General features: G+C 42.7%; 1 protein-coding gene across 1 annotated transcript in view; it reads right to left on the bottom strand.

The window, feature by feature from the left end:
* Positions 1-27,185, bottom strand: part of ARID5B (AT-rich interaction domain 5B) — a 116,599-nt gene that overhangs the window by 36,406 nt on the left and 53,008 nt on the right. The window contains 1 exon segment of the mRNA XM_035544563.2: positions 1,723-1,835. Coding sequence (XP_035400456.1) covers positions 1,723-1,835 — 113 coding nt within the window.

Below are 27,185 nucleotides of genomic sequence, written 5' to 3' on the forward strand. Positions count from 1 at the left end.
AATTACTTCTTATCTGAAATATCCTCCCATTTGACTAGTAGGGTGAACCCAAATATAAACAGAGAGGATAAACAATTTGGTATGAAGTGTTACTGTTGTTTTTAATTATCTAACACCTATAGGTCAGGTGCTAAAGAGGCAGAACTACTCATGCCACAGGGCAGGGTGCTTTGGCAACACAGCTCATGCTGGATTTTCCTAGTAATATTTTAACATTAAAAATGTCTGGGGGGCAGGGGAATTGAGGCAAATTGAGACATTTTCACATCGCAGCTTTTGCACATTCCTCCACTGAGCAAAAACATTCAGGCAAACTCTATAGTATCTGGCAGGACCCTGCAACTCAACACACCAGGCTCCATCGCCTTTTACCACGCCTGTCTAATACGATAGTACAGCCTCCAACTGAGCACAATAGGGCACAAAGAGAAGAGAAACAGTGACTTAAGGGCAGAGCTTCATCATGAACTTCAGCCTCTTTTATCGTCATCAACAGAAGGCACAATTTTAACTGAACTCCTAGGGAGGAGGAGGAGGTGGAATTTAATTTGCCTTCCTATGAGAAACCCAGAGCGGAACACTTCCACTTGACCTCTTTAACCTCCTAATCTCCCAGGACATTCACAGACTATAACAATACAAACGTAAATGGATCTATAGATTCACTGTATTTCCTAAGGAGATGGTCACAACAATGGAAGCATTTTCCAAATACACATCCATCTAATTTAGTGAAACAATGGACTTAAGAGGAGTTGGCCTAAACATTCAGTCTATGCAAACATGTTTAGCAAGGGCTCAAAAGTATCACAGTGACAAAGTTCTGTCATAGATAAAAATCTAAAAGTATTGCTCTAAGTAATTTTCCATCTTTGCATCTTCCAGTTTCAAATTAAATCATCTTGAAAGAAGACATTTGTGCTACTTTTTTTAAGAGAAAATCAAATTCTTATTTAAAACCACACAAACAACAGAGAAAATAGGATGTAAATTACACTATAGAAGCTCAATTTTTAAAGTAGCTTTAAGGAAAAGACACAAACCCCCAAATACCTAAGAGAGAAGCCTATAAACACAAACCAACAATCCAATTTTTTACCAGCAGTATAGGCTAAGCACTGCAGTAAATACAGAAGGCTCCGTACACTGAACCTTGGAATGAATACGCAGCTCAGCACCAAGTATTAAAGAAACAGCCTTTTTCTTTTTTTCTTTTGTTAAACGTTTGTACTCCCCCCCCCCCCTTTTTTTTTTTAAAGTCAAGATCGTAACATCAGGGTAATCTCATTTGTATGTGCTTCTTAGAAACCATTATTTAAGCAGCTCTTGTTTCATACTCTGTTTATCTTCAAACTTATATTTAGAAGTGCATTGTAACAGGGTGAGCTGCTCCCTGGTTTATTTTTAATTTGAAGATACTGTCACAAACTATGTTTGTGTGTCACAGAATGTGAAAACTAACAGTGGATGCCAAGAAAGCTTAAGCACTACCAGTTACTAACACGCTGATAGCATTAGGTTGTTAGGCGATTATAGTTACTGGTAACTTTGAACACAGACATGATTTAACGTGAAGAATAAAACTGTTGAAAAAAAATTACATTTATCTCCCCAAGAAAATAAGTTACATTCTAAATTCAAAACAGCGTGCTAGGAAACAAAGGCAAGGCTGTATCTAAAAAAAGGAGAATGTACTGAAAAGAATATTATTAAGTGATTTACCTTGGCAACAGCTTTGCTTTCAGAATTATTGTTGGAATCCTTAATGCCATTTAATGAATCTCTTCTTTGTGGGCAAGGCTTCTTTTTGCGTGGTCTGCCTTTAAGATTTGGCGCTGAAAATTAATGGAGAACAATTTGAGTACACTGTCTTATACTGGATTCTTAACAGCTGAAAGCATAATAAATAATTCCACTACAATCAGTCACAGAAACGTACACATCTGTCTACAGTAAATGCTTATTACGAGATTCCCGTCCTCCATGGGTTACATCTTGACACACTATACGTTTCTATATCATATTCTCCAAGGCTAATCTATTCTACTTTCACGTAACTAATTAATACAAAGTCAAACACTGGTCTCTGAGGGACTGGGAGAGAAAGCACGAATATTTCTCCATGGTACAAAAAAGAAGAAAATTGAATATTAATAGGTAACTTTGCATTAATCAGCCTGCTGCATTTATTATTTTCTATCTTCAAGTAAGAGGACTAACTACTATTTCCAACTTTGGGAAACATCTGTTTTTGGAAATGTTCTGAAATATTGAAATTCCTTACAGCTCCAAGAAATGTTTATATACCCTGTCATTCTTGTCAAAGTTCTTCTAAAAAAGTTTTTTTTTTTTTAAAAATTACCCCTGAGTCCTGAAATGGATCAAAAAACGTAACAACTAGCTCTAGAAGTTGACAAGTACTGAAATAAGTGATTGATTGTTTCATAAGGGTTACATACCACCCGTATAAATTAACGTGAATCACTTTCAGTTTTGTCCAATTTTTAAGATAAAACAGCTCTGAAATAACACAGTGACTAAATCCTGGCCATGCTGAGCCACACTAAGAATGGGATATGGATCATCATAAAAAAAATCAGATTCATCTTTCAATCATGATATTACAATATAAATTATGACCACATATAGAAATAAGAGATGAAGCAGATGTTTGTTCATTATTAAGTGTCCTGCTTGCTTTCAAATTTAAAAATCAGCCTCCAACTACTATGGCAACATTTAAAGTGATAAACAATCATTAACTAATGACTGTACTGAAGAAGATAATTTCCTTTAAACCTTTAATTTCTAGGTAACCATTGTTTTCATTACTTAAAGGGATGATTAGAACAATGTCAGAAATCTGAACACCACAAACCTCTTGAGTGCCTTCTAATTGTTTCTAATCTTACATTTGTCACACAGTAAGCCACTGGTTTCAGGACATTTTACATTTTAATTAGTTTGCCAACACAATAAAGGGTGCTAATTTGATTTTATAGTTTGAATAACAGTGTCATATGTGGTCTGCTCTGAGAAAAATAAAAGTCATGGGTTTAAAACCAAAAAGTCCAGAAGACTCATCCTTTCTTCCCCCTGCACTGACACGGAGTAAATATACGTACGTGTACGTCTCTGAGTCTCTATTTGTGTATGTATAAAAATATGTTTATCTCCCTACAGAAATATCTCCATCTATCTCCAGCCAAGCTCATTCTGCTTATTGAAAAGTACTGAAGAAAGCAATTTTGAAATTGTCATGTGAGGCTAGCATGCAAAATCAAACAAAGAGATAAAGAAATTATTACCCACTCCAGCTGACAAACATCTGCCTGATTCCTATCTGTACTCATGAATGCTACAGCATGCGACTGCACCCCACGCCATGGGAAGCCTCGGCGCGCTGTGGGTGTTGCTCTGACACCGGCCGCGCACCGCCGCCACTCGCCCTGCTTGCCCCCGGCCGCTCCATCGCTCCCACCAGTGGGCGAGCGGCTCTGGGGCCCAGGGCAGGCACTGAGGGCTTGGGGCCCAGGTTGCTGTCCCCGCCACTGACACCATGCTGGGGCTGGCTGCTCGCACATGGCCCACACATGAGCTGTGCGGCCTTGCTGACGGCTGGTCCCAGCGCTTGTACCTTGCTTGGCAGGGCACTCGAATAATAGCAATGGTTCCTCCATGTGCTGCACCCTGGCACACGTGTGGAAATGTCGCCCAGCCTTCTAATGGGTCCCTGACACGGCCCAACCGGCAGTGGGAGAGTGGTTCAATGTGGACCAAATATGCTTGGACATGAATTACCTTCTTCTTTATTTTTATTTTTATTTTTTTAAGTAAAGAAACTAGTTCAAGGCTCAATGTTTTCCAAACATACTTGTTATCCTGAGTTTTGGCACCGTACTTTGTATCGCACTATAGAGCACTCCTAATGTTTTGCTAAAAGCCTTAACAGCAAAAAGGCTTTTGTTACTAAATTCCAGGTATATCGAGCTTGCATACAAACACTGTTTGCGTTGGAGCCCTCGACGGCCGAACTGGCACAAGACCATTACCACGGCGGGTTTTTGCGCTCCCCCAGTTGCCAAGGTGCTGCGGCAGGGAGTGCTTGGAGCACCGCGCGTCGCTTTGGGCTGCTCCACATCAGGCGCACAATTAACGAAAAAGCAGCCATTGGAGTTAATACCAAAAGAAGGCCCTTGCCTCTAATATCTACTCCATAAAAGAAAACATTTGAAATAGCTCCAGTCGCACTTGAAACAAATCCATTAACATTTGCTCCCTAAATCATTATAAATAAATGCATTATTCGAAGATTATTTATATTTCAGCTAGATCCATTTTGTTCTCTTGAGCAAGAAAATATGACAAGGACTGAACAAATAATTTACAACAAGGCATGTTTTAATTTTTTTAATTTTTTTTGTTTCATTTATGACATATTCATGAGCACACTGCAGATTTCTTGAATTTCTTATTCATAATTATTTTAAAGCAATTTTATGAACATGTTGTGGCTTAATCTCTGTCAGCTTTCCTGATAACATTGGATGTTGAATACGGACTGGATAGTAAAGGGAATATCCTTTGTTTTTTTCTGCTTTCTGTTTGGAGAGGGACTTATGGCATCAATACCTGAGAATATCTGAAACAATTCAATTTCTTTACATGTTTGCGCATATGGCTTTCAAATTCATTTCCTGAAAGCATTTGTGCCAGTGAGAACTGGTAGCTTGTATGTTCCCAGAAGGTGAGAATTAAAGCAAAGTGAATTAAAGTAAAAAAATTGAATAAATAAGTGCAGAAAAACATTTGCATTTATTTGCCACCTCTTCAGGCAAAGTGCCTTGAACAGGAGCACAAGAGGGATGATATACTACCAGTGCAAGTAACAGACTTCTCTTCCTGTACGTTTGACGGTCACTTTTGCAAATTTGTGTCTTTTTTCCTTTCTTTGTGCTTCCTGATGTTTCTCAAAGAGGGGAAAACTGGGTTACTGAAATGTCCACCAGGACCCTTGTGCTGCTGGGAAATCTTTTTGCCTCTACTTAGTGCATGATTCAAAGGATCCTTGCTGACTCAAGGACCTTCTTCCCAGGTTGCCAGTCAACCCAGAAGGCAGGTTCATTCAGAAAACGGCAACGCACATGAAACTATCTTCCTTACAAAATCTGTTGGTGCAACAGCAATCAAGAGCACAGCATGGAAAGCGACTTCACCTGCTGAGTCCTGGCAAACCCTCCAGGTATGACCAGGTGAAACACACCCAGCCACAAAATGCCCAGCATTAGAAGGAGCGCTCCGTGTGCTGCACAGGAGCGAGGTGGAGGAGCATAAGAGCTGGTGAGCTTCACACACGTCACTGGCGAGCCAGCCACCTTTACCCGCCACAAGGAGCTCTGAGGGACTGCTTCAGCTCTCCCCTGCTGCCAGTTTCGTATCAGCACTGCTGCTTTGTTTCCCTGCGCAGTGGATCAGGCTGGTGCCACTTAAACCTGCTCCTCGGAGCCCATCACCCGGCTGGCCCCACAATGAAACCACCACCACCTGCAGCACTGCCTACTTCTTGCAGAGGAAGCTGGGGCCGTGCCACGGGTTTTTACATGGAATCAAGCAAGAATTCAAGGTGAATGAAGACCTAATTCAACCACAAGTGTTTCTAACAGTAAAGAACAAAAGGGTTGATTATTAACTAGGATGCTTGTGGTGTGGACTTTGTTTTTCAGCTAACCACTACTCAGTAAAAGTCTTGTGCTTCTGATTAAGTGAAAGTGTGTGAAACGTGTATGTCATGAACATCAACAGTTACACAAGCCACGATGACAACCGTATCTTGACAACTCTTCCCATTCTGGAATACGTCTTATTGCCATCTCAGCTGTGAATTCCCAGGGAAAAGAAAATTATTTAATGGGCCCTGCCCAGAGACAGGAATGTTGTTTCCTCTTCCATGTCTGAAACGGTCCCTGGATGTTGTCTGGAAACAGGTAGCCACCACAAGTCACACGAACTGCTGCTTGCAGTCAGGTTAACTTGTGACTGAGTGGGATGCAGAGGCTGGGCAGGCAAAGAGAGAAGAGGGAAGAGCTTATGGCTGTGCCAGTGGAGAGGGAGGGAAGGGGATGATGCTGGAGCTGTGCCACCAGCCAGCTCCTCTTTACTGCATGGCTGGAGGCTCTGGGTTCAAATCACTCTCCTCCTGTGCCCGCCTGGGTGACATCCAGCCACATCCATGTGCGGCGAGCCTCCCAGGTACCCAGGTAAGCTGCAGGAGGAGGCAGTCAAACCCTCCTACCTGTATTGTATTGTTTATTCCCCTACACATGGTCTCCCTGGAGTGAGAGGATGAGGAGGACTAATAGCCAGATAAAAAAAGCCAAGAGTAAGGGAAACAACTTTTTTGGGCTACAGCTGTGCTGAACTCCTTCCAAATGCCCCTTGAGACTGACTAGAAACTCCTTTTCTACCCACACATGAGCAAAAGTAAGAGCACACAGCCCTGCTCTTCACAGGGCAGGAGTGAAAGGAAAGCTGAGGTTCGTAAGCTGCCACCTTCTCCTCTGTGCCAAATCCTCACCCTCAGGCATATGCCTGCCTTTAAAAGAAAAAAAAGTTTTGTACCTGATATAATGTAACTGTAGTAGTTCCTTGCCTCCTCCTCCCCAAACTGTGATTAAACTCTGCAGTACCAAAACACCAGCCACGTCCCACATGTTTTTATTGCAAACTGACATACCTGATAGGTTAAATGCAAACCCTGTGTTATGCACAGCACAGAGAATTAAATTACCTGTAGATGGAGACTGGCAAACCTTTGCTGACCTAAATTTACCCCAGGAAGATGCTGACCCAGCAATCTAGAAGCCCAAAGCTTGTTCTTGTGAGCTGCCTGCAGAGCACCAGAACCAAACACAGACAGTCCAGGGCCACCCCCAGGAGAGAAGTCAAGTCTGGGTGTTGGAGATAAGCTCGGTAGAAGGCACAAAGCAAGAGACCCACAGAGGAAAGAGAGGAGCTCATGGTTAATGCTGCTCAGGCCTGCTAGGTGTTTCCTAGAAGCTGGAGGTTCTCTGTGCTCATGAAGCCATTGTAGAGCACCACTGCTCAAAAATTACATCCTCCCCTCGAGCACATTCACCAGCCTGTGTCAGCACCAGGATTCAGTAGGTGACTGGGAGAGGGCCAGAAGGTGAGTACAGGGAGACAGCTCCAATGCTGCCCCACTCCGAAAATCTGCAATGTTGTGGCCACTGCTCGTCTGCCACAAGGCCTTCAGCTCCCCAGCCTTTAGATATCCTGTCTGCTCAGCAGGATGGGGGAAACAGGAGCATTTCCAAGCCTCCCTGACTAGTGCAACTCCCAGCTCTGGGTTAAACACGGAGATGCCAAGTTCTGGGCAGGCAAAGAATGAGATCCATGGGAGATGCCCACGTCAGCCATGATTAAACACCACATATGGTGGAAGAGTGTAGAGCACCATCAGAAAACAGTAAATCCATTAGCCTATTTTAATACCTGCATCCCCAGGAAGCAGATAAGATAGGTGGAGATATCATCTTCCCTGTTATCAAGCCAGTCTTACTTGAGCCATGTCCATCCTGAGAATGCAAAGTGTTCTGTATGCATGGGCACCCCGGGGTGCACAAGCAAGTCAAGTAATAATGACCATGGTTTTGGGGTAACCTGGCAGGTTAGTTACAATGGAACTGTATATATGTTTATTTTTAGGGAGTCTGATTATCATTGGAAATTCAGTTGTTCTCATAACATTGTTCTCTAGATGCACATGCTTTGATGTTAGAGATGTGTTGTTATAGGGAAGGTGTTAAAAAAAACAGTGGCCTTCACACAGCTGAGGTCAAGCTATGTTGGCACTTTGTCAAAATCAGTGCTGTAGCCAAGAGGTTTTAATGAGCCTGGAATGCATTACCTCATTTGTCATACCTGGATCACTTACTCATGCCGAGTCCAAAATAACCTTGGACCTTGTTGGCTGCTCAGCAAACCATGTAAGTAAACAGCCCTGTACTCATGCCTAAAACATGTACCTTTTCCTTGCTCATTCCACATTACTTACTCCAGAGAACATCTAAGCAACCATAACGTCTAGGATCAAAGTTCTCACCTTTTCCAGGCCTCTCTGACCTGCATAAGTATTTCCAGATACAACTTCTGATTCTTGTTTGCTGGTACTCCAGTTTCTCAGAAACATTTCAAAAGCAGGAGAAAAAGAGAAAGGAGTAGGTGAACTAGGCCATCACTGTATTTTGCTGAGGCGTTTACCAGGATAGCTGCTCAGTATTGCTAATGGCCGTACAACTTAACTGCAGCCAGAATCTGCTTGGCAGTGTGGTTTTGTGACCATTTTTCTCTCCCGTGGAAAGATGAAGAGAAGGAGTAAAAGTACTTTTGCCAACTACAAGAGTATGACAAAACAAAAAAAGCTCAAGCTGGTAAAACTGTCCAGGGACATCAGTATAGAAGGTCCAGGGGAAGATACGGGTCTACACCTACGGTGGGCCTATACAGCCAGGTCAGCCCTAAGCATGAGGGAGATAATCACAAAGCTGGAATTAGGGTGGAGCACTGGAGGGTGCAAGGAGAAGTTAATAAACAGAGATGCACTGGGGTGCTGGTTACACAAGAGAATTGTGCTCCCATGAGACAAACTGTAGCACACCTGCTAAGTGCATCAACAGTCTCCCCTCTCCTTCTGTGAGGTGTCAGACACCCCACAAAACATCTTGCAGAATCCCTTTGCACTGTGCCAGTCCTTATATTTTTCAGCTTTCTCTCTCTCTCCCTCACACACACACACACACACACACACAAATTGCAATACCAGTATGCTTGGCCCTCAGCTGCAGACACAGAGCAGACTAGGAGACTTTCCCTCTTACGCAGGTGGAAACAGCAGGACGTGTCAGATCACAGAGTTATTCATAAGTTGGGTGCCAAACAAAAGCTGGAGGTGGCATAGGAGGTGCCTGGCCATCAAAGTCACAGTGAGAAGCACAGTCCCAGATCTCCAGCTCATCCATGAACCAACCATCTCTGCTGGCAGGTGGCAAATAGCTGGTTGCTGAGGACATCCCTAGAGCAGCCTGGCAAAAGTTAGCTCTTGGCTGAAAAACATGCTTACATGTTGCACCTTTTAAAATGTAATGAATAGAAAGTTAACAGTTTTAATGGTTTTAACACTTACCCCTCTAGGGGGCTTCTGGCATTCTGCAATATCTGAAAGTTCAGAAAAGCATATTGCTAGATTTAAGTACAGTCTCAATAACTGTCCAAAGGTTAGTTAATCTTGCATACTGTCCTGGAGTCTCAGCTGCTTTCTTAATTTCCTCGTCTCCTCTGTCTCTGTTTCCTTCACCTCATTCTCCTTTCTGAATCCCAAGTTCAGGATCTTGTATTTCATTTGTTTTCTTTTCACCCCCCAAAGTTTATTTAAAAGCTGCTGCCTCCTGGAAACAGCATTCGATGCATAAGGCCTGGGGCATGCATAGCCCTGGCACACAGAGCAGAGCTGGTGGGGACAAGCATGTTGCAACCAACGCAGTGTTGCATCAAAGAGTCAGAATTTTAACGTGGCTAGAAAATAAAGGAAAGGATCGGACTAGGCTAAAATACCCCAGCCCTTTGTTTAGGGAACAAAACTATTGACTGAGTTGGGGGATACTCTCTACAGGCTCCCAAGAACACCCACGGTAGTGAGAGATGAACACCTACCAAGAATTAATGTTCTTGACCTCTGGAGGTCACCCACCCCCTCCACAAACACACACCTCTTGCCTACACAAGCTGCACATAAAACAATTTGAATATTAAAGCTGTTTTTACTAGACTTTTTTCTAAATCCAAACACTTGTTTATTCCTTTCTGCAACTCCTCTGCTCCGTGGATGTATAACTGAACATGTCAGAACTGACCTGGAGTACCGTGCGGTCACAAACAACACAACGCTAAGGATCCACACCGCTCTCTAACCCGTGTGGAGAAAGAGGACTTGTGTAGCCATTTCTCAAAGTTTTGTTTTGGAAATGAGATATCCCATGCTCCATGCAGGGAAAATCAATTTGCTACCTCTCTAAAGAAAACATTCCTCATTTGGAAATAACTGAAACAGACACTTCCTTGTGTGGATTAATGTGGAGACATATGACTTGCTGCAGACTGTTGTTTTGACCCCCCTCCTGACCAGACAATCTCTGAAAAAAGCAAAAAAGGTGGTATTTTTCACGGATTATGGGTCAGACCGGTATTGTTTTTAACAGTAAAGTTAGAGGCATTGCAAATACCAGGTTGGCTAATTATGCCCAAACCAGAATGTTTTTAGTTTCCATGGAAGACAGTGACGAGATTCAGGACAAGGCTTGGAGTCTCATTTTCTTCATTTCAGCATGGCTGGAAGTTAATTAAGACTTCTGCTGTAAGGGCTTTGTTTTGTCCTGCTGACTAATTTGGGTTAAAAAAAAAAAAAAGGGAAAAGGGTGTGTTTTTTTTTTTTGACAAATCTATGCAGATGTTTGATATTGTGAAGTATGGCAAAATGAAAAGGGAAGATGAAGACTTCAGAGAAAAAATCTATGCCTAACAAACATGTGACATTCAAGTAGTCCTCGTAGCAAATCTAAATAATAATAATTAAAAAAATATAATCCAGAGTATGCCTATTACTGGCTACAGATGACAGAATTGTTATTAATGATTCAAAAAGAGGCAGAGGTGTTTGGTAAATATTTGTTCCATATTTGCACAGAAGCCAGATGATATGCTTGCAAAAGAATATAATTAAAGTCAGTCAATTGACTCGGTTTTACATAAACCAGATCTTAAAACAACAAAAAAAGAAAACAAACAAAGCACCTTATTTTATACTTTGAAACTGCAAGCTTGATTAGAGAAGCTAGCAGCACGCAGGGAACTTACCTGCATTTTGGCAAGGCAGTTGATTTAACACTAGATAACACTTTGATTAAAAAATAACACCACATAATTTTACTCTAGCATACATTAAAAAGATTAGGAACTGGTTAAATGATAGATCTAAACACAGGCATCAGCAGGGAATTTCTATCAAATGAAAATATTTCTGGTAGGATTCCACAGGGGTTGCTGTTAGACTTGATGATATTCAGCATTTTCTTCAGTGAAATAAATACAAGGTCCCTGACAGTAATGTTCTCCGTGGCACCAGGACTGGCACAATGCTAACATTGAGGCTAAAGAAAATCAACTCTCTCCAGTACTGCTCCAGCATAAACCTGTGAGCAAGGACCCCAGGTGACACTGACAGACCCAAGGGTGGCATTTCACGGGCTGCCTCAAGCTCGAAGCCCAATGTACTGTGGTTGGAAGATGCTGTGGCACAAGGGCCTGCCGCCCTGGGAGGACACCCAAAAAGCTCAACCTGTGCTGGGTTTCAGCAAAAATGACTGAGAAATGACTTTGTGAGGTAATGTGAGAGCCCTGAAGGGGAGAAAAAGCTGGCACTCAGAAAGCAGGAGGTGTAATGACGCACACCGAGGCACTGGAGTCGACACACGAGAGCTGATGCCAGTATGCTGGGGCACGTGCACCATCAGCTTCTGGAAGACCTTCCAGGAAAAGCCTGAGCCAGCCACAGGCTGGGGGCACCGCGCAGGAGAAACGCACACGCTTGGAGGGTCTCTGTCAGACACCCGGCCAGAGCTGGGTGTCCTGCCTCAGGCAGGCCGAGGGCCAGATCCTGGCTGCTGCTGGACAGCCTCGGCAGGCGTCCAGCTGTCTGGCCCTGCTCCTTGCTCAAACAGCTGTCTCCCTTCTCCTTCGGAAAAAAGGTGGTGAACTGGATGAAAGCGCTTGCTGGTAATTTTGGCTGATGAGCCACTACTTGGTTCATACCAGACTGGATGACTCAGGGGTTTGTTTGGTGAGAAACTCCACGATTATACGAACAAATACAGTAAAGTACTGTGCTATTCAGGACAAGGAGCTTGAAGAGCCACAGTCTTGATTCAGCAAAGTACATGTCTAACTTGTAAAGACCTGGAGCACGCCCAGACCTCTGATGACCTCTGGGGCCATTCATATCTTTGAGGCTGAGCCAGTGTTAAGTGTCGAACTGAACCGAGCCAGCATGATTCTGTTTGTGACTAAGGGGAAGGAGCATTCAAGCCCTGAACAAAGAAATTGTCCTATCTCATCATGAAACACGCCGCGTTTGGGCAGCATCACAGGACTTGCCATGGGTTCCTCTGGTTTCACTTTCCCTCAGAAACCTGCAGCCAGCCTCCAGCCTTCATGGCCTCCGCACCCAGAGGCCACCCCTGGGAGGCTGCGGACAGGGGGCTTGGTTTTTGCAGGAGCATCACAGCAGCACACAAGCAGTGCATGTCTCATTTCCCAGGATAGTCTGGGTTTAAAAAAAAAAAAAAAAAGTAAAGTGAAGGAAGAACGAGCAGGTACAGGTACAAACAGATTATGTAATAGCCAAGACAAAAGCAGTACAAACACAGCAGCAAGGGAGAACGCATAGCAAACCCATGCAAGTCAGCCAACCTCATCACAACTCTGCAGAACACACAAGGTAGACTCCCCATTAGACTACGTTGGAAAATACAAGGCAAATAAGAGCACACAGCAAATGTTAAGACGTCTTTCCTAGCAATATTTCCTTTTCTCTCCCGCAAAAGTGAGCGTTTGTTAAATTGCTGTCTAGCAGAGTCAGCAGTGCCCAATGGAGACGTGACCTACATACCTCGAAAATACAATAGCTATGTAGCTGATGCTATCCGCGCAGATAGTCAGATTAGGTGGTCTAATTGACTGGTAAAGGATGGACACTGCGTAAACAGGCAGAAACTCATACGAAACGCATAAAATGGATGCTTTCCTGAGATCTTGCTTTGGGGAATGACAACAGCAGGTAGGAGGCTAAGATCATCCAAATGCACAAAACATGAAAATGGCAAATACATTATTTAAATCTCTTGCACTTCTGATTTGTAGTGGATTATATAAAAAACCAATATAAATTTTTTCTTAGGGTAAGTATTCTATATTTTTTTTCTCTTTTCTTCCCACCTTATCATTGTACCGTACTGCAATCATACCTTGTTAGGTGCAACCAACCTGCATGAAGATATAAGCAAAGTGATGCACAGGATCTATGCCAGCTCCCTCCTTGATGCCTACATGAAATGTCCACTGCAATGGAGACTACACACGGAGTCAGGTGGAGGCAGAACAGGAGCAATAGCCTAAGCCCTGCTCCCGTTCACATCTCCGTGTTGCCACCAGCTCCAACAGCAGCAGTTTGGCAATGTCCAAAAGCTGCTGCCTGTGAGGACACCCTGTCATAGTGCGGGCAGTGGGAAGGAGGATGAGAAGCAACGCTGCTCCCACACAGAGCTCGGGACAAAGCCATCACTCTGCACCGCATGCTCTGGGTCCTGCACCCACCTGAAGAGTGCTGGGGTGGGATGGGACCAGATGGGATGGGATGGGATGGGACAGGACGCTGACCATCACTGCTGAGCAGGGGGGAATCTGCGCTTTTCACCAGTAAAATGCAGCAGTGGTAACTCCAAAAATTTGTACTAGTAAAAGGGGAATTTCTGTGTCCATCAAAACACCTGGAGGATGGTGGTTTTAAGGTCCTGCCGGTAACATCATCTGGCCAGGGTTCAACGTGCGCAAACCCAGGGGACTCGGTGCAATGGCCCCAGACGTGAACACAGCCCGGAGCGAGCCCATCTCCGCTCCACGCCCCCGCCGCAGCCCTTAGCACTCAGGGCAGCCCAAATGAAGCGGGGCTGCGCTCGTTAATTCATCGGAGCAGGGCAGGGTTTGAACGGAGCACGACGACGGTTGTGCAATGTTCCCTCGTAGCCAGCGCCGGTTCTTAGGAACCTATCGGCGTGAGCCCGGCGGAGGGGCCACTGCACGCTTTACACACGTCCCCGTGTTTCACGTGGCTAATTACAGCCGCCTCGCCTCTCCGGCCGAGCTGCGTGATGCCGCCCGGCACGCACACCCGGCGCCGTTAACTCATGACCGACTGTCAGTCGATCAGCATCTAACGGACGGGCCTACAAAAAAATCCTTATTTGGGCAAAAGCCGCCCGCGGGCCAGCCTTTTCCCTCACAGCTTCGCCGGGCCCGCTCCCTGCCGCCGGTGGGCCCGGGCTGAGGGGGCCGCGCTGAGGGAGCCGCGCTGAGGGGCTCGCAGCCGCCCCCTGGCGCCGCCCGCCCGCCACCGCCGCGGCCCCGTCAGCGGCCCCGGGCCCGGCCCCGGCGAGCCCCTCACGGCTAAAAATAGGGGGCGAGAGCCGGGGGAGCGGGCTGCGCTCGCACCGAGGCCCGCACGATTCCCTAATAAGGAAGAGAAGGCGAGTTTTCCAAAGCGGCAGTTTATTTGTTTCTGGAAATGGGCAACACATGTGGGGGATTTGCCGCTCGGAACCAGGTGTATATATAGCGCAGGTCTTCGCGTGGGCCCGCTTTCGTGCTATATAAAGGCTTTGTGCAGCCTGGAACTATAAATTTAATAATAGATTACTAAATTAAGTCTGCACAATCACTTCATAAAAAAAAAAAAATCATTTCAATTTAAAATACAGCTGTAGGGGTTTGGACCATTTCCTGCATAATACAGGCCCATCCCTGAAATGTAAATAACACCGGTATTAAAACAAGTCAATCAGGAAAAAAAGGTACCTGAAAACATAAATGCATTTTCCAGCCTATCCTAAGTGAGGATGCCAAACCTGTATTTTATTTGAATGCTGCTTTGATAAATCACTACTGCTTCAGCAGGCTTTTTTTTTTTTCTTTTTTTTTTAATGTCCTGTTTTTCCTAACAGAAATCCAGGGCTGATTAAGCCTTAGCAGTTTGAATATACCAAACCAACAGGGTTTTGCAATAGGAATTATTCACTTCTTTCCTGTGTACCGTCAGCATTCTTAAAATACTGTTACTATAAAACTAAGCGGCGTGCTCTTCAGAAACGCGTGACGTTGCCTGCTCTGTTGTTTTCAGCTGCAATTGTGCAATTTTAAAATTCTTTTCTTTCTCAATGCCTTTTCCCCAAACAAATACCTCTGATAGTTAGAGGATTACAAAAACAAGTTAGTTTTTTTTTTGTAACTTACAGGCCACCTGTAATATTACTGACTGATTGCACAGTAAAAATGCCAAACATTACTTTATTTGTTATGTATCCTAAGTTAATTGTCAGGCTTTCTCTGCCTAATTTGACAAGACTGAAATATCACAAGAAGTGCATATGGCAATTCAAAAGTCATAACCAGGGAAAAAAAAAAAAACACGAACGTTTGAGAAGACAAACCATTTAGTTCGCATACCCAGGTATGTGTAACATGCTGCCTGTCTGTGCCGGCCGAAGGCCACCTCCACCTGCCTGCTCCCAAGGGCGCAGCCCAGGAGCCCAGCAATTGCCCTGTCTGCAAGAGCCACACCTTGGGGGACCAGTGGGACCCACCTTGCCTGCACACCGGTCTCTTGGCTGAGCCTTCTCGTCCTTTACGCACAATGCCTGATGGGGTTTTGTGGGATTAGGCTGCTGGAAGACTGTGGGAGGTTCAGAAAACTTCTTTTCTCTGCCTCATGAAATACACAGCAAGAATTTTATTGACTAATCTTGGTCAGTCCCCTCCTCCTGATAGCATCTGGAAGGGCTTTCACACTGCATGGGAATCCTCATCTCACTTCCAATAAAAGGACTGCTCTGCTCCCAGATACGCCTGTGCCGACTGCTGCAGGATCTAGGTTTTTCCTAGAAGCCTCCCGACCAGACGTGACCCGACTTAGCTTTGTTTAGGAAACCTGACAAAGTGACATGAATGGCCAAAGCTTCTGTATATCTAATTTTAAACAGATAAAAGTAGCTCCAAGACAAACCAGCACCTCTCCTAGATTTCCAAGTACACTATTATGTAGATCTGGACTTCAGCTAAGGTGAATATGAAGATTCATTGTCCCAAGAGATAAATATTGACTGAGGAGAAGCAAAGGTCAAACTGGCCAATATTTACTCAAGAAACTCTAAATCTTGGTGCTGCGTAACACTCACTCTGAATGTCTTCATCACCTGCCTCTGGAGATCTTTTCATTATGACTGAGGATTTCAAAAGTGCAATCTTTTTCCCTTTGAAATCCTTGTTTTAAAAAGAAAAACTGATGCAGACCTATTGCAAACAGGAAGCTTTCCGTGCCCACAGCCTCAGCAAAAGCAGAAGTGTCTGTTTGCAAATGCTATCTGACCAGTCTGCATGCCAGAGGTCAGTATCCCTGACCTCTGAAGACGTGAACAATAAAAATTTTCTGACTCATCACATGACAGTATTTCAGGCTACCATGAACAGGAATTTCTTCTTTGGTAAGGATTAATGCACTCCCTTCTCCCTCTGTCTCAAATATCTGTAAATTAAGGCTGAAATTTTATCTCAGGCTTCTATTTCACATAAGGAGTTACTTTGAGACAATGTCAATCAAGACCTTTGGGGAGTTACAGTCCTATTATTTACTGTGGCGAGTATATTAGTCCTATTATTTATCTAAGGTTTCACATTTACTGTCTCTTTTCTGAAGCTCTTCCACCGTGCTATTTTTGTCTGAAGCCACAGCCTGACAGACTCTTCTTTCCACAGAACAGCATTGTTGAAAGCAAAAATTCAAGCTAATTTATAAAGCCCAATTTTTCTGGAGATGCGTGAGGAAAGAGGACACCCAAATCCATTGGATTTTCAAGGAGGTTATTCCCCGGTTTCCCCTGGGCACCTTCACATGGCCACTCCAATGGCTGTGAAGGTACCAACCCTTTTACTTCTCCGTTCAACCAAATCTCGTAACAGTGTGTAAACTCCTATTTCTAACCTTTGTCTCCACTAAAAGCCAAACACAGCACACATTTGTTGCAATCACCATGGAGATCGGTTGGTTTCGAATTAGGCAGAAACTGTTTGTTTCCTTTGCTATTTTTATTGTGTTTTGAGCCTATTACGCTCCTCCCTCCCTGCCCTTTCTTTATCTTTACTGGCAAATGAGACAATTTTATTCCTGGGAGCCAAATGGCAGCCGCAGCCGCCCCTCGCTCAGTGGGGGATGGCCGCGGTCCCCCCTCCTCAGCTGCCTTCCCTCCCTGTTTGGTGACCAGAAAGTGCGCGGGGCCTAGCTCCGCTGCTGGGACGAGCCAGAAGGGCTGGATGGGTGGAAAGCATGAGCCTTGCTTTCTGCAATTTCGTAGTTAGGCCTACAAGGGATGGAGGAATTAATTTAATCTCTGCCAGAGGGAATATTAGGTGGGCATCCCGTCTGCAATGTCGTGGATGAACCACTAACGGCTGTCAAGAGGGAGTGGAGTTATGCTGGTGGCACACACAGGACGGGTGGCGATGGGGAGAAAGAGGTGAAATGAGGAAGGGAGACTCGGGAGGACAGAAGCAGTGGGGAGAGGGGGAGCCAGGCTTTTGGGCTCCTTGGACTATGCGCAGAAAGCCACGAAAAGCAGCACTGCCAGCCCAGGTGCGTGCAGCAGCTCTCCCAGGTGGTGACTCCTGAGTGGCTGCAAGCAGAGACAACAAGCACCCTCTCGCCGGGACAGGCTGTCCTGCACCCCCGAAAGCACCGAGCTGTTGTTACTCGACTCCCAAGGATGCAAACTCTCTAACAAGTTTTTGGACGCACAGAAAAAGACACAAGGACTGATAGTGCTGAATGTAGGTTTCCCACAGCCCAAGTCAATGGTCTCCCTGTGCCAAAAATGCAGCAGGCTGGGATCTGACAGTACCAACGATGCATATGCCAAATGCAAGCTTTTCCCACAGCTCTGTGACAGGTACATTATTTCCTTAAAAACAGTATCACGTCTCCACTAAAAAAATCCCTCTGCTTCTGGAATCATATGCAATCCATAATGTGGAACTTAAGTTTAATTCAAAGAGCAATTAAAAAAAATCAATGAAATGCTTTTATGAAACAGGAGATTGATCTGCAGCTTAAAACTTCCAGTAATGTAATATTTTTGAACTTTAATAAATAATGCTTTTATCTTGATTGCAAAATAATACCCTGCCATGAAAACACAGAGTAGAGGTAGGAAACTGTTCAACAAGAATTAAAATGTCACACTTTGCATAGAATGGAGCATTACAATTATTGGTGAAACACATTTTTCAAACTTGTTAACACAAAATTAACAATTACATACATCACTTAATTCTGTAAGTGCATATCCCTCGAAGTACCCATTAGCTAACCTTGCCTAGTTCAGTTTTAATACACATGCAGGCTTTGTAGCACAGAGGGGATGTAACCATGTGAGTGCTGGCACAGTAAACCCTGAAATGGCAAGTGCTATTAAATTGAGATGCAATCACGTTGAAAGGGAAACATTAACAAACAGCAGACAATTGAGAAGAAAATACAGGGCGCTTGTGTTCTAATACATGTGCTTCAAAACCTTATATAACTATTCATTGTCTAGTTCATCTGGCCAGGGGCCCGGTTTGCTCTATGCTATGCTATACTAATTTTATAATAATAAACTGTTACACAAGCTTTATGCAGTCATGCATATGAAGAGGTTGTGGAAGACATTACATTTGATTATCTTTCTAGCAAAGACACCATCTTGAAATTAAACATTGCCTGTTAGAAGTATGTATAAGATAAAAAAAGAAAAGAAAGAAAGGGACTATCTCAAGAAAAAAAAAAATCATTTCAAAAAGGAGATGTTAGATTCTTTTCCCTGTCTGAGTATCACCTTCACATTATGCATGACAGATGAATACCACTAATCCCATAATACAATGCAAGAATCTGCATGTTCCTGGACTATGTTTGTTTGAAGAACAATCAGTGATTTTGGAAACACATGCTTGTGTGTGTGTGTGTGTGTGTGTGTGTTAAATGCACCTTATTTTTGTAAAAACAAGGCAAAAAGGGTTTACAAAGCCAGAAGGAATGTGTGAAATAGCTGGGGTTTAAAAACCCTTTGTTACTCGTTGCTTTAGCATGAACCAACATGAACCACTGAGATGCTTCAGTTAACGTTTAGCTGTACCATGAAACATTTTGTAAGATAGCAGTTGGAAAACATGGGCATGAGAGGGCACAAAAGCATACACAGTACAAACCAGATGCGATCCAGAAAAGTCATTTCATATTCTGCATTTGTCTATGGAATTGTCTGAGAATTTTCTGCTGAACATTATTTCCAGGTTTATCACAGCAGTTCAAAACTGGCTATATTTAGTCACTGACCAGTGCCAGAAAGCACTACCAGACTATAGGATCATGGCATATTTTAAGTTTGATATCTCATCCACCATCAAGGCCAGAAATAAATGCCTTTTATTATCACAAAGAGCGAAAGCCTCAGACCTCCAAGATACATAAGTGATATTTTTCAGCTCTCAGTCACAAGATATCAACCTCAAAAATCACATTATTCAGATTACCATTGTGTATCTGCTACTTCCCTACCACCCCCTACATATTTTGATTTCAACATTTTAACGTCTAATCTAAAAAAAACACTAAAGCTAGTGAACCAATGTTTTATGTGGGGCCCCTGAGGCACTTCCACATGCAAATAACAACAATACATACCAGAAGCAAAGAGTCGGCAGCCAAGTGGCGCAGAAGTCAAGGGGTGTAGCAGCAAACCCCCAAAAGCTTCAACAACAGATTCTGATCTAAATCACATCACTGTCAATCCCGAATAATTGCCTCCTGCAGATTTACAAGAGTGGAATGGAGATCACAGTCTTTCTCTTAACCTTTACCTTTGAAGTTGAGATGGTCAAAAATACGATTTTCTATCCAACAGGAAAATGCCAGAATTTGATCATTTTGTCCTAATTGGGACAGGCAGTCAAAAGAACTCTGAGCAACACTAACAGGCAACTATCAGGCTCCTCAGCTTTAACATTCCTGATGGAAAGAAACCAACTGAAAATACTTCAACTAATCAAACCTTTGTCTCAGAGCGTTCTGACATTACCCTGCATCCCTCTGAACCGCACCCGAGCTTGCCTCGGCCCACGTGCTGAGCAACCCGCTGCTGCCACGCAGCCAGAAGGGACCAGCACGCCAGCATCGCCACGGTGCTCGCCTGAAACCCTGCTGCCCAGTGGTCCCCAGAGGAGGCTTTCAGCTCGGCCTGATAGGTTCAGTCATTCCAGCCCTACGTCAAAGATTTCATTTCAACTGTTTTGATGGACAAGAAAAAAGAAAAAGAAAAAAAAAAAAGACCAAAACCAAAACAGAAACATAGTGGCTGTGGGGAGCTACTGGGGGAAAGATTTCCATTTTATTCAAATGGCATCTTCCAGTCCAAAGAAACGGACCTGACTTGGAAGAGTGAGAAAAATCTCATGTGAGGTAAGTTATGCCACAACTCAAATGCTAGAAAAACTGGGAATCGGGTGGTGGTGCAAGAGAAGGGCCAGTGTCAAGTCTGTCACGCTGGGCGTGTTGCGGTTAGACCTGGGCCTGAAAATCTCCGCTCAGCGAAGTGGGACCTTTAGTTGCAGGTGGGATGGAACACAAGGTGGCAAAATTTCCCCAGCAATTAAGCAGGGTTTGTTTATTTTCTATAATTTAACTGCTTTCTCCGTATTGTTTTGGTTTAGGCTTGTGGAACTGTGGAAGCCCTCCCGTAACCGCATCTGGCCGTGGGACTGCCCCCCTTAGCTCCCCTCTGCTTCTGCCTCAGGGGCAGGCTGGAGCTGGTGTGCGTGGCGCTGGGGCTGCCTCCGCTCACAGGCGTTCAGGCTTAGACCCCAGCAGGCAGCGCAGCCCTAGCACCTTCCCAGCTCACCTGACATGGGCGCCGACGTGGCTGCTCATTCATCTCGGCTCCCTTTGCTCTCCTGAATATTTCTGATGGTTGCTAGGCAACTATTGTTGAATACATGCATGAGGCATTAATTGTCTGAGCACTTTAAAAGAGGAAAATTCTTTAAAACTGAGGACATTGCCATACCAAAAATAGGATATTTCCTTTATAATGGGCAACACTCGTGGCTGGGAATGTTGATGGCTGCAGTATGTCAGAGGCTAGATGAGTCATGGCGATTACTCACAGCGCAGCACAAAAGAAGTATCTTAGGAGACCTGACTTTATAATAAAGTTTTATTTTAAATGACGTGCTTCAGATCTAGTTTTATCTTCCAACTGCTGTCCTTGGGATATCGTGGTCCACGTTTTCACCATGAAATTAAGGGCGTTGGGTCTATTGGCTGTTACAGTGTTAGAACTTACTGAGTGTATCAATTCACTACCTTCCAAACCCAAAATGGCACTGGCAAGTTTTCCTCTTTGCTACACTTCAAAGAGATACTCCAGTCTCACTGCTGATCCTAAGTGCTCTGTGCTCCCTACCCGTAAATGTGGATTTCATTTTATAGGGTCTTTTTTTCCAAAATACATTCCAATGTCATGATCAAGCTCTAAAAACAGTAAACACAGACTTCCATAAATTCACTTAAACTTCTAAACTAAACAATTGCAAGGATTTGCAGCTAGGTAATTTTTCCTTTTTTTTTTTTTTTTTTTTTTTTTTATAACAAACCCATCTCTATCATAACTAAACATTCACAGTGTACGTATATCCAGCTTAATTACAGGGTGACTTTCAAAACAGCCAACACCAAAACCCCTAAAGATCCATCCTTTTTTTTTTGGCAAATCAGTCAAACGACTGTGGTTCATCGCAAAATCAGGATGTATAAAGGAATGAGGGCAACTGTACTGCTGATTTTGAACATGGTATTCTGAATGAATAGGTGCTAAACACCCTGGGAATAATATTTTCTCTTTTTCAAACTTGTGCTCTACTTCTGTGCAAGTATGTCAAGAGACACAGGCTCACCTGAAATTCAGCTGAGGTTAGAAAGGCTTGAAAGATGAAGATGAAGTGACTTATTTAATCAACGAAGTGAGAAGTAGAATCATCAACACCTACTTAAAGTAAACATGCCACCCCATGGCAAAGAACTGTTTTCACTGGGAGGTTAACTTCTTTTACTACAGTTGCAAATCCCAAATGAAGCACAGGAGGGTGATGACAGAGCTGGAAGGGTGCACAGTACCTTTCTGTTGAAGCAGCAGCAGTTCTGTGAATGTCACCCATGTTAGCAGGATGATCACTATTAGCCTTTTCACAAATTCTCCTACCCTTTCTGGGGACTGAAACTGCTGATTTCAACTAAATTCCTCTTTTTCTATTACTCACTTGTTGCTAACACCTGCTTTTTAATTAACGCACTCTTTAAAGCTATTGCACAAAAAGGTGACTGGAGATATCTGAAGGACCCATCAAGGAAGGCTCATGAAGTTGGTACCTTAAGTCTGCACATGATCTTGCAGTGTGTAACAGCTTCTTTAAATGGATGCTACTGGGTTACATTTCCAGCTATACTTCAGCTGAGGAGCTAGTCCTTTGTAGAAATTACTGAAGTAGCCTAAAATGGACCAGTTCCCATCCTCCCTGAGCTGAGCTGCCCACCAAAGAACAGGCAGAGCCCACGCAGACCACAGCAGAGGAGCACTCTGCCAGGTCAGGCTCTGACACTGGCCACTGCTCGCGGTGGATGCAGACTGGTGAGGAGAACAAAGAGCAAATTTTAGGAAGGTTTGTTTTATTGTGTAATAATGAATGTGTAATGATCCAGCACAACCTAGCCTTTACTGACACAGATGCTACAAATGATTTGACATTAATACAGTAATGGTTTTTAAAGCCAGAAGAAAATAGTAGGATATTATTGCCTTGTTTACTTTCTGCACACAGTCTGTACAATTTCAGAGTGACTACTGGCTGAAGACTGTATCTCTTGTTTGAGTAAGGATCATGTCTTTTCGAAAGCAGTCTTGATTTCAAAGGTTCAAGTAATAAAGAATCCATGTTACTTCTAGCTGAATTATTCCCCTGGTTAATTACCCTTCGCTGCTAGATAATTGTTCCTTAGTTTCAGCACTAATTTACCTGCTTCCACTTTGAAGCACTGGGTCCTGCTATGTGCCTATTTGCCAAATTAGAGAGGCCTCTGCAGTCATGGGTCTTCTGCTCATGGAGGAATTCTCAGGCCCTTCACAGCCTTCCCATCCATGCACTAAAAGGCTCACCATCCTCTGGTCTTTCACTTGAAGGTGTTCCCATGCCATGAGCTGTTCTTTGAGTCTTCCCTTAACCCTAGCCAGTATTTCAATACAACGTGCAAAACATGGCCATCAGAATCCGGCACAAAGCTGAAGGTGGGAAAAATCTCTCTAATTTCTGCTCTTTCATGTTCCTCTGCAGCCCGTAGTTCAGAATAATGCACCTGTGTATTAGCAGTGCAGTTATCCCATGAAATTGTATCACCTTTTTTACAGAAAGCCATCATCATTTGACTGACTTACCAAAATGTTAGCTCTTAGGGGTTTTGATAATGATTTCCTCTAATGTTATATGCAGCAGTAGCAACACCTCTCTATTTCTTCTCACTATTCATCTAAGAATCAGGTTTGCTCTCCTACTCTAGTCAATTGGTTATCTGTCATTATCGTCAAGTAATTTATGGCATTAAGACCAACACAGCAGCCCTGAGGCACAAGGAAATGCTTGTCTGATGACTAAAAGACCAAGACACAGCTATATATAATATGCAGGCCCAAACTTCAGTTGAAATGCAAACTCTTACTGCCTCACAGGCCTTTGGCCCGTAATGGATAATAAATCTATTAAAAAACATTACAAAGTCCTAATTGCTGATGATAAACCTACAAATAATCAACATTTTTTTTTTTTGAGCTAAATACTGTTTTTTTTTTTTTTTTAGTTGCCTCCTTATTCAGTATTTATGCATAAACCCAAGGTCTATCAGCACCCATTGGCTATGACTGTGAAGATGGATGCTCACACCCCTTTTAGACAACATCAGTACCTTCTTCTAGTGGACATGAGCACAGAGGGATTGCAGCGGTCTCTTCAGCTCTGTAATTCTGTAAATGATAAACTAATTCACATATTCTCCATGATCTGTCTAATCAGGTATACAAGGATGCTGACAAGTAATGAGAACTTCCTCAAAAAGCATGAGAGTCAGTAGAGGAAAAAAAAAAAAAGCCTCTAGATTACCCTTAACACCCTAACTCAATTTCAGAGAGAGAAAACCATAGCAAAATTTTATTAATGCCCTATCTCACCTCTTTTGTGGTTTAATTTGAAAACAAACAAAACTAAATTCACAAAAATGCAGCCATGGGGAATTTAAATTCTGCAGAAATCTCACCCACCAGTAATTACTACTGCAGTGTTTAAAATTTCAAAAGAAAACAAACCAAAAACCAAACAAAACACTATTTTTCAATTAATTTTCTTCCTCTGATTTCTCTCCACATTGCATCATCTCCCAATTACTGTGATTTTGCTGAGTGTGCCAGTTTCTTAAAGACACAGCTATAAAATGTATGGACTAATTGTTGAGCAGTACTGAAGAGCTATTAAAACTGCAATAGTACAGCACTTCCAATGGTAGTCTATTATTTCTACATGATTGGTTTTGTACAGTCCAACTCAGGCAGCGAAACTCCTAGATAAATTAACTCCTTCGTTTTGACATAAACATCAAAGGCAGAATTAAAGGAGAATGAACATTATTTTCTGCTGCTATTTTATACATAATGTTCATAACATCCATGCGTGTTCCTGGAAAGTTACAAATTATTTAAATTGAGAAACCCATTTGCTGTTTTATCAAGTCTGTAATACACAAAATTTGGCTCCAGAATTATCTCATTTTCCCATTTCATGTTTCCCTGTCATCTACATGGTAGAGCATGTTTACAGAACTTTATAACTATAATATACAATTCAGTCATTTCTAAACAGCTCTATAAGAGTAACTCTGAAATGTACACATTTTAAAGATTACTTAGTGAACACCAAACCCTTTCCCAGCTGTTTTAAATTTTGAATTTCCCAATAAATGAATAACATACTAAAAAAGCAAACAAGATCTGACATTATTTAGTCTAAGTTTCTAAAATGGCATAACATCTGTAGCTAAAAACAATTTTGAATAACTATATTTAACTATAGCAGTATTCTATTATTCCTAGCTCATTTTCCTTACAGACTAGGGGACTTAATGTGGTGTTCAAACATTTCAAACATTTCTTTTAATTGTTTAGTCCTTCCAGCAGCCAAACTGCAGCAAAAAGGGGGGAGAAAAATCTTCGCTCATATCTTTTATATATATTCATGTGACCAACCCATGATCTCAGTTAAGTGCCACAACTGTTCATTAACGCACATCACAGCCCCACAGTCAGTACTGCAAGCTTTGAAACCGTGCCAGAAGCAGGGGCTCAACAAATGGCACTTTGACCTTTTCACTACTAACTTCAATCTTTATTAAAATCTCTAAGACGTCAGCTCTGTCTCCCTCTTTTACCATCTTTTATCTGCCTCAGAAATACCTAATATTCATTCATTAAACAGACAAGTTTGCTACATTCTTACGTAATGATAGATCCCCTTTTCACTTGCGATCGGCTTGTGAAATGCCTTTGATTAAAAAAGAGAAAGAAACGTGCCCTCCCCCCACCAAACAGCTCTAAATTCAGATTGCTCACTCATTTCCAGGGAAATCGAGCATGGTGGCTAGTATTAAAAAATCTTGCAGTATCGAGGCAAATTCTGCTCCATGTTATGCTTCTCTTATTAAAATCCAACTTAGTAACACATGAAATGCACAGCCTGTTCTTTTCTTTCTTTTTTTTTAATTTCAGGTTGGCATCCTCATACCATCAGCCTGGCCATTTGTGCAGGGATAGAGACCGATTTTTTGCCCAGCAGGGTTTCCATTCCCAACAATGGAGTCACCAAAACCAGTAGTCCCATGGAGTAAAATGCAACTGGAGACAAATAGAGGCTTTGATCATTTTTATGGTGCTCAAATATAGATTGGGGGGAGAGAAATCATGTCTTTTTTTGTTTGTTTGTTTGTTTGTTTTTTTGGCCTAGCAGTAAATAACTAAATATACGTTAAAGAGAAAAAATCAGAAAAAGTTCACATGAGTCATTCATGTGTTTTCATTCTTTGTAAACTTTCTGGCACACCCTATATGCTTCATTTCTTGCTTTAAATAAGTACTGGAAAATATGCATAGTATTTGGAACCAAGGGGAATGACATATTAATTCAAAGTTTGCTTTGTGTAAGTTTGCATTTTCCAGATTTGAAATGCAACTTCAAGGAAACTTAAAACTTGCCTGCAAGCTTTAATTTATACCACCCTTCACCCACGGATTATCTCGAACGTATAAGCTATTCGTTTAAGCAACACAGTGAAGTATCATCATTAGGTGGTTTAGTTGCCTGGGATACTACTATCAGCAGGGCCAGTGGGGAACCTGGGAAGCAGGAGCTCGAAAGGGGGAAAAAAGTAAACAAAGTAATGAGTAACAGTTAGAGCTCCTTAAAATGTGTACATTAACCTTGGTATTGGGAAACTATTTGCTTTTTAGAGGCAGTACCCTCTGATTGAAATAATGACAAATATTTTGGAAATTCCATCCAAAGCCGAAATGAAATTACTCAAGCGCACTCCACGAGAACAAAGCTTTTTAGTATACGTTCAAATGAACTCAGGTAAGTTTACAAATGGCCTATACCTAAAAGACCATTAACTAAAATTACATTTGTTTTTATTGAAAGACAGCCTCAAGTGCTGACATGTAATATATGACATGTGATACATAATAATACTCCTAAACCAGTTCTGACATAATATCTCCCAAGGCATAATAACCACAAATGACTGCTTTAGTTAAGAACTAGCCAGAAGCAAAATAGATCCATGTAAAAGTAGCTTTAACCATAAATACCTCAACAATATTTTATGTCACTTTGTAAAAAAGTTAAAGGAGTCCCATAATAATTAACAACAAAAACTTCATGTTCTTTACTATTGTATGGTGGTTGTGAAAGGTTATTTCATAGTCCCGCAGCTGCCAATGCTGTAAATTATGCAGGCACCAAGAAGCATTAAGGAGAAATAATAGCAATTTAAACCAAGGCTGACGTAATTCATGATAAACAGTCATTGGAAAATATTACAATGTTGTCTTTTTTGAGTGGGTTTAATCAGAAGAATGTGACCGTATTCTGACACAAACCACTTCTCT

This window comes from Cygnus atratus, chromosome 7, assembly GCF_013377495.2.
Source record: "Cygnus atratus isolate AKBS03 ecotype Queensland, Australia chromosome 7, CAtr_DNAZoo_HiC_assembly, whole genome shotgun sequence".
NCBI lineage: Eukaryota > Metazoa > Chordata > Aves > Anseriformes > Anatidae > Cygnus > Cygnus atratus.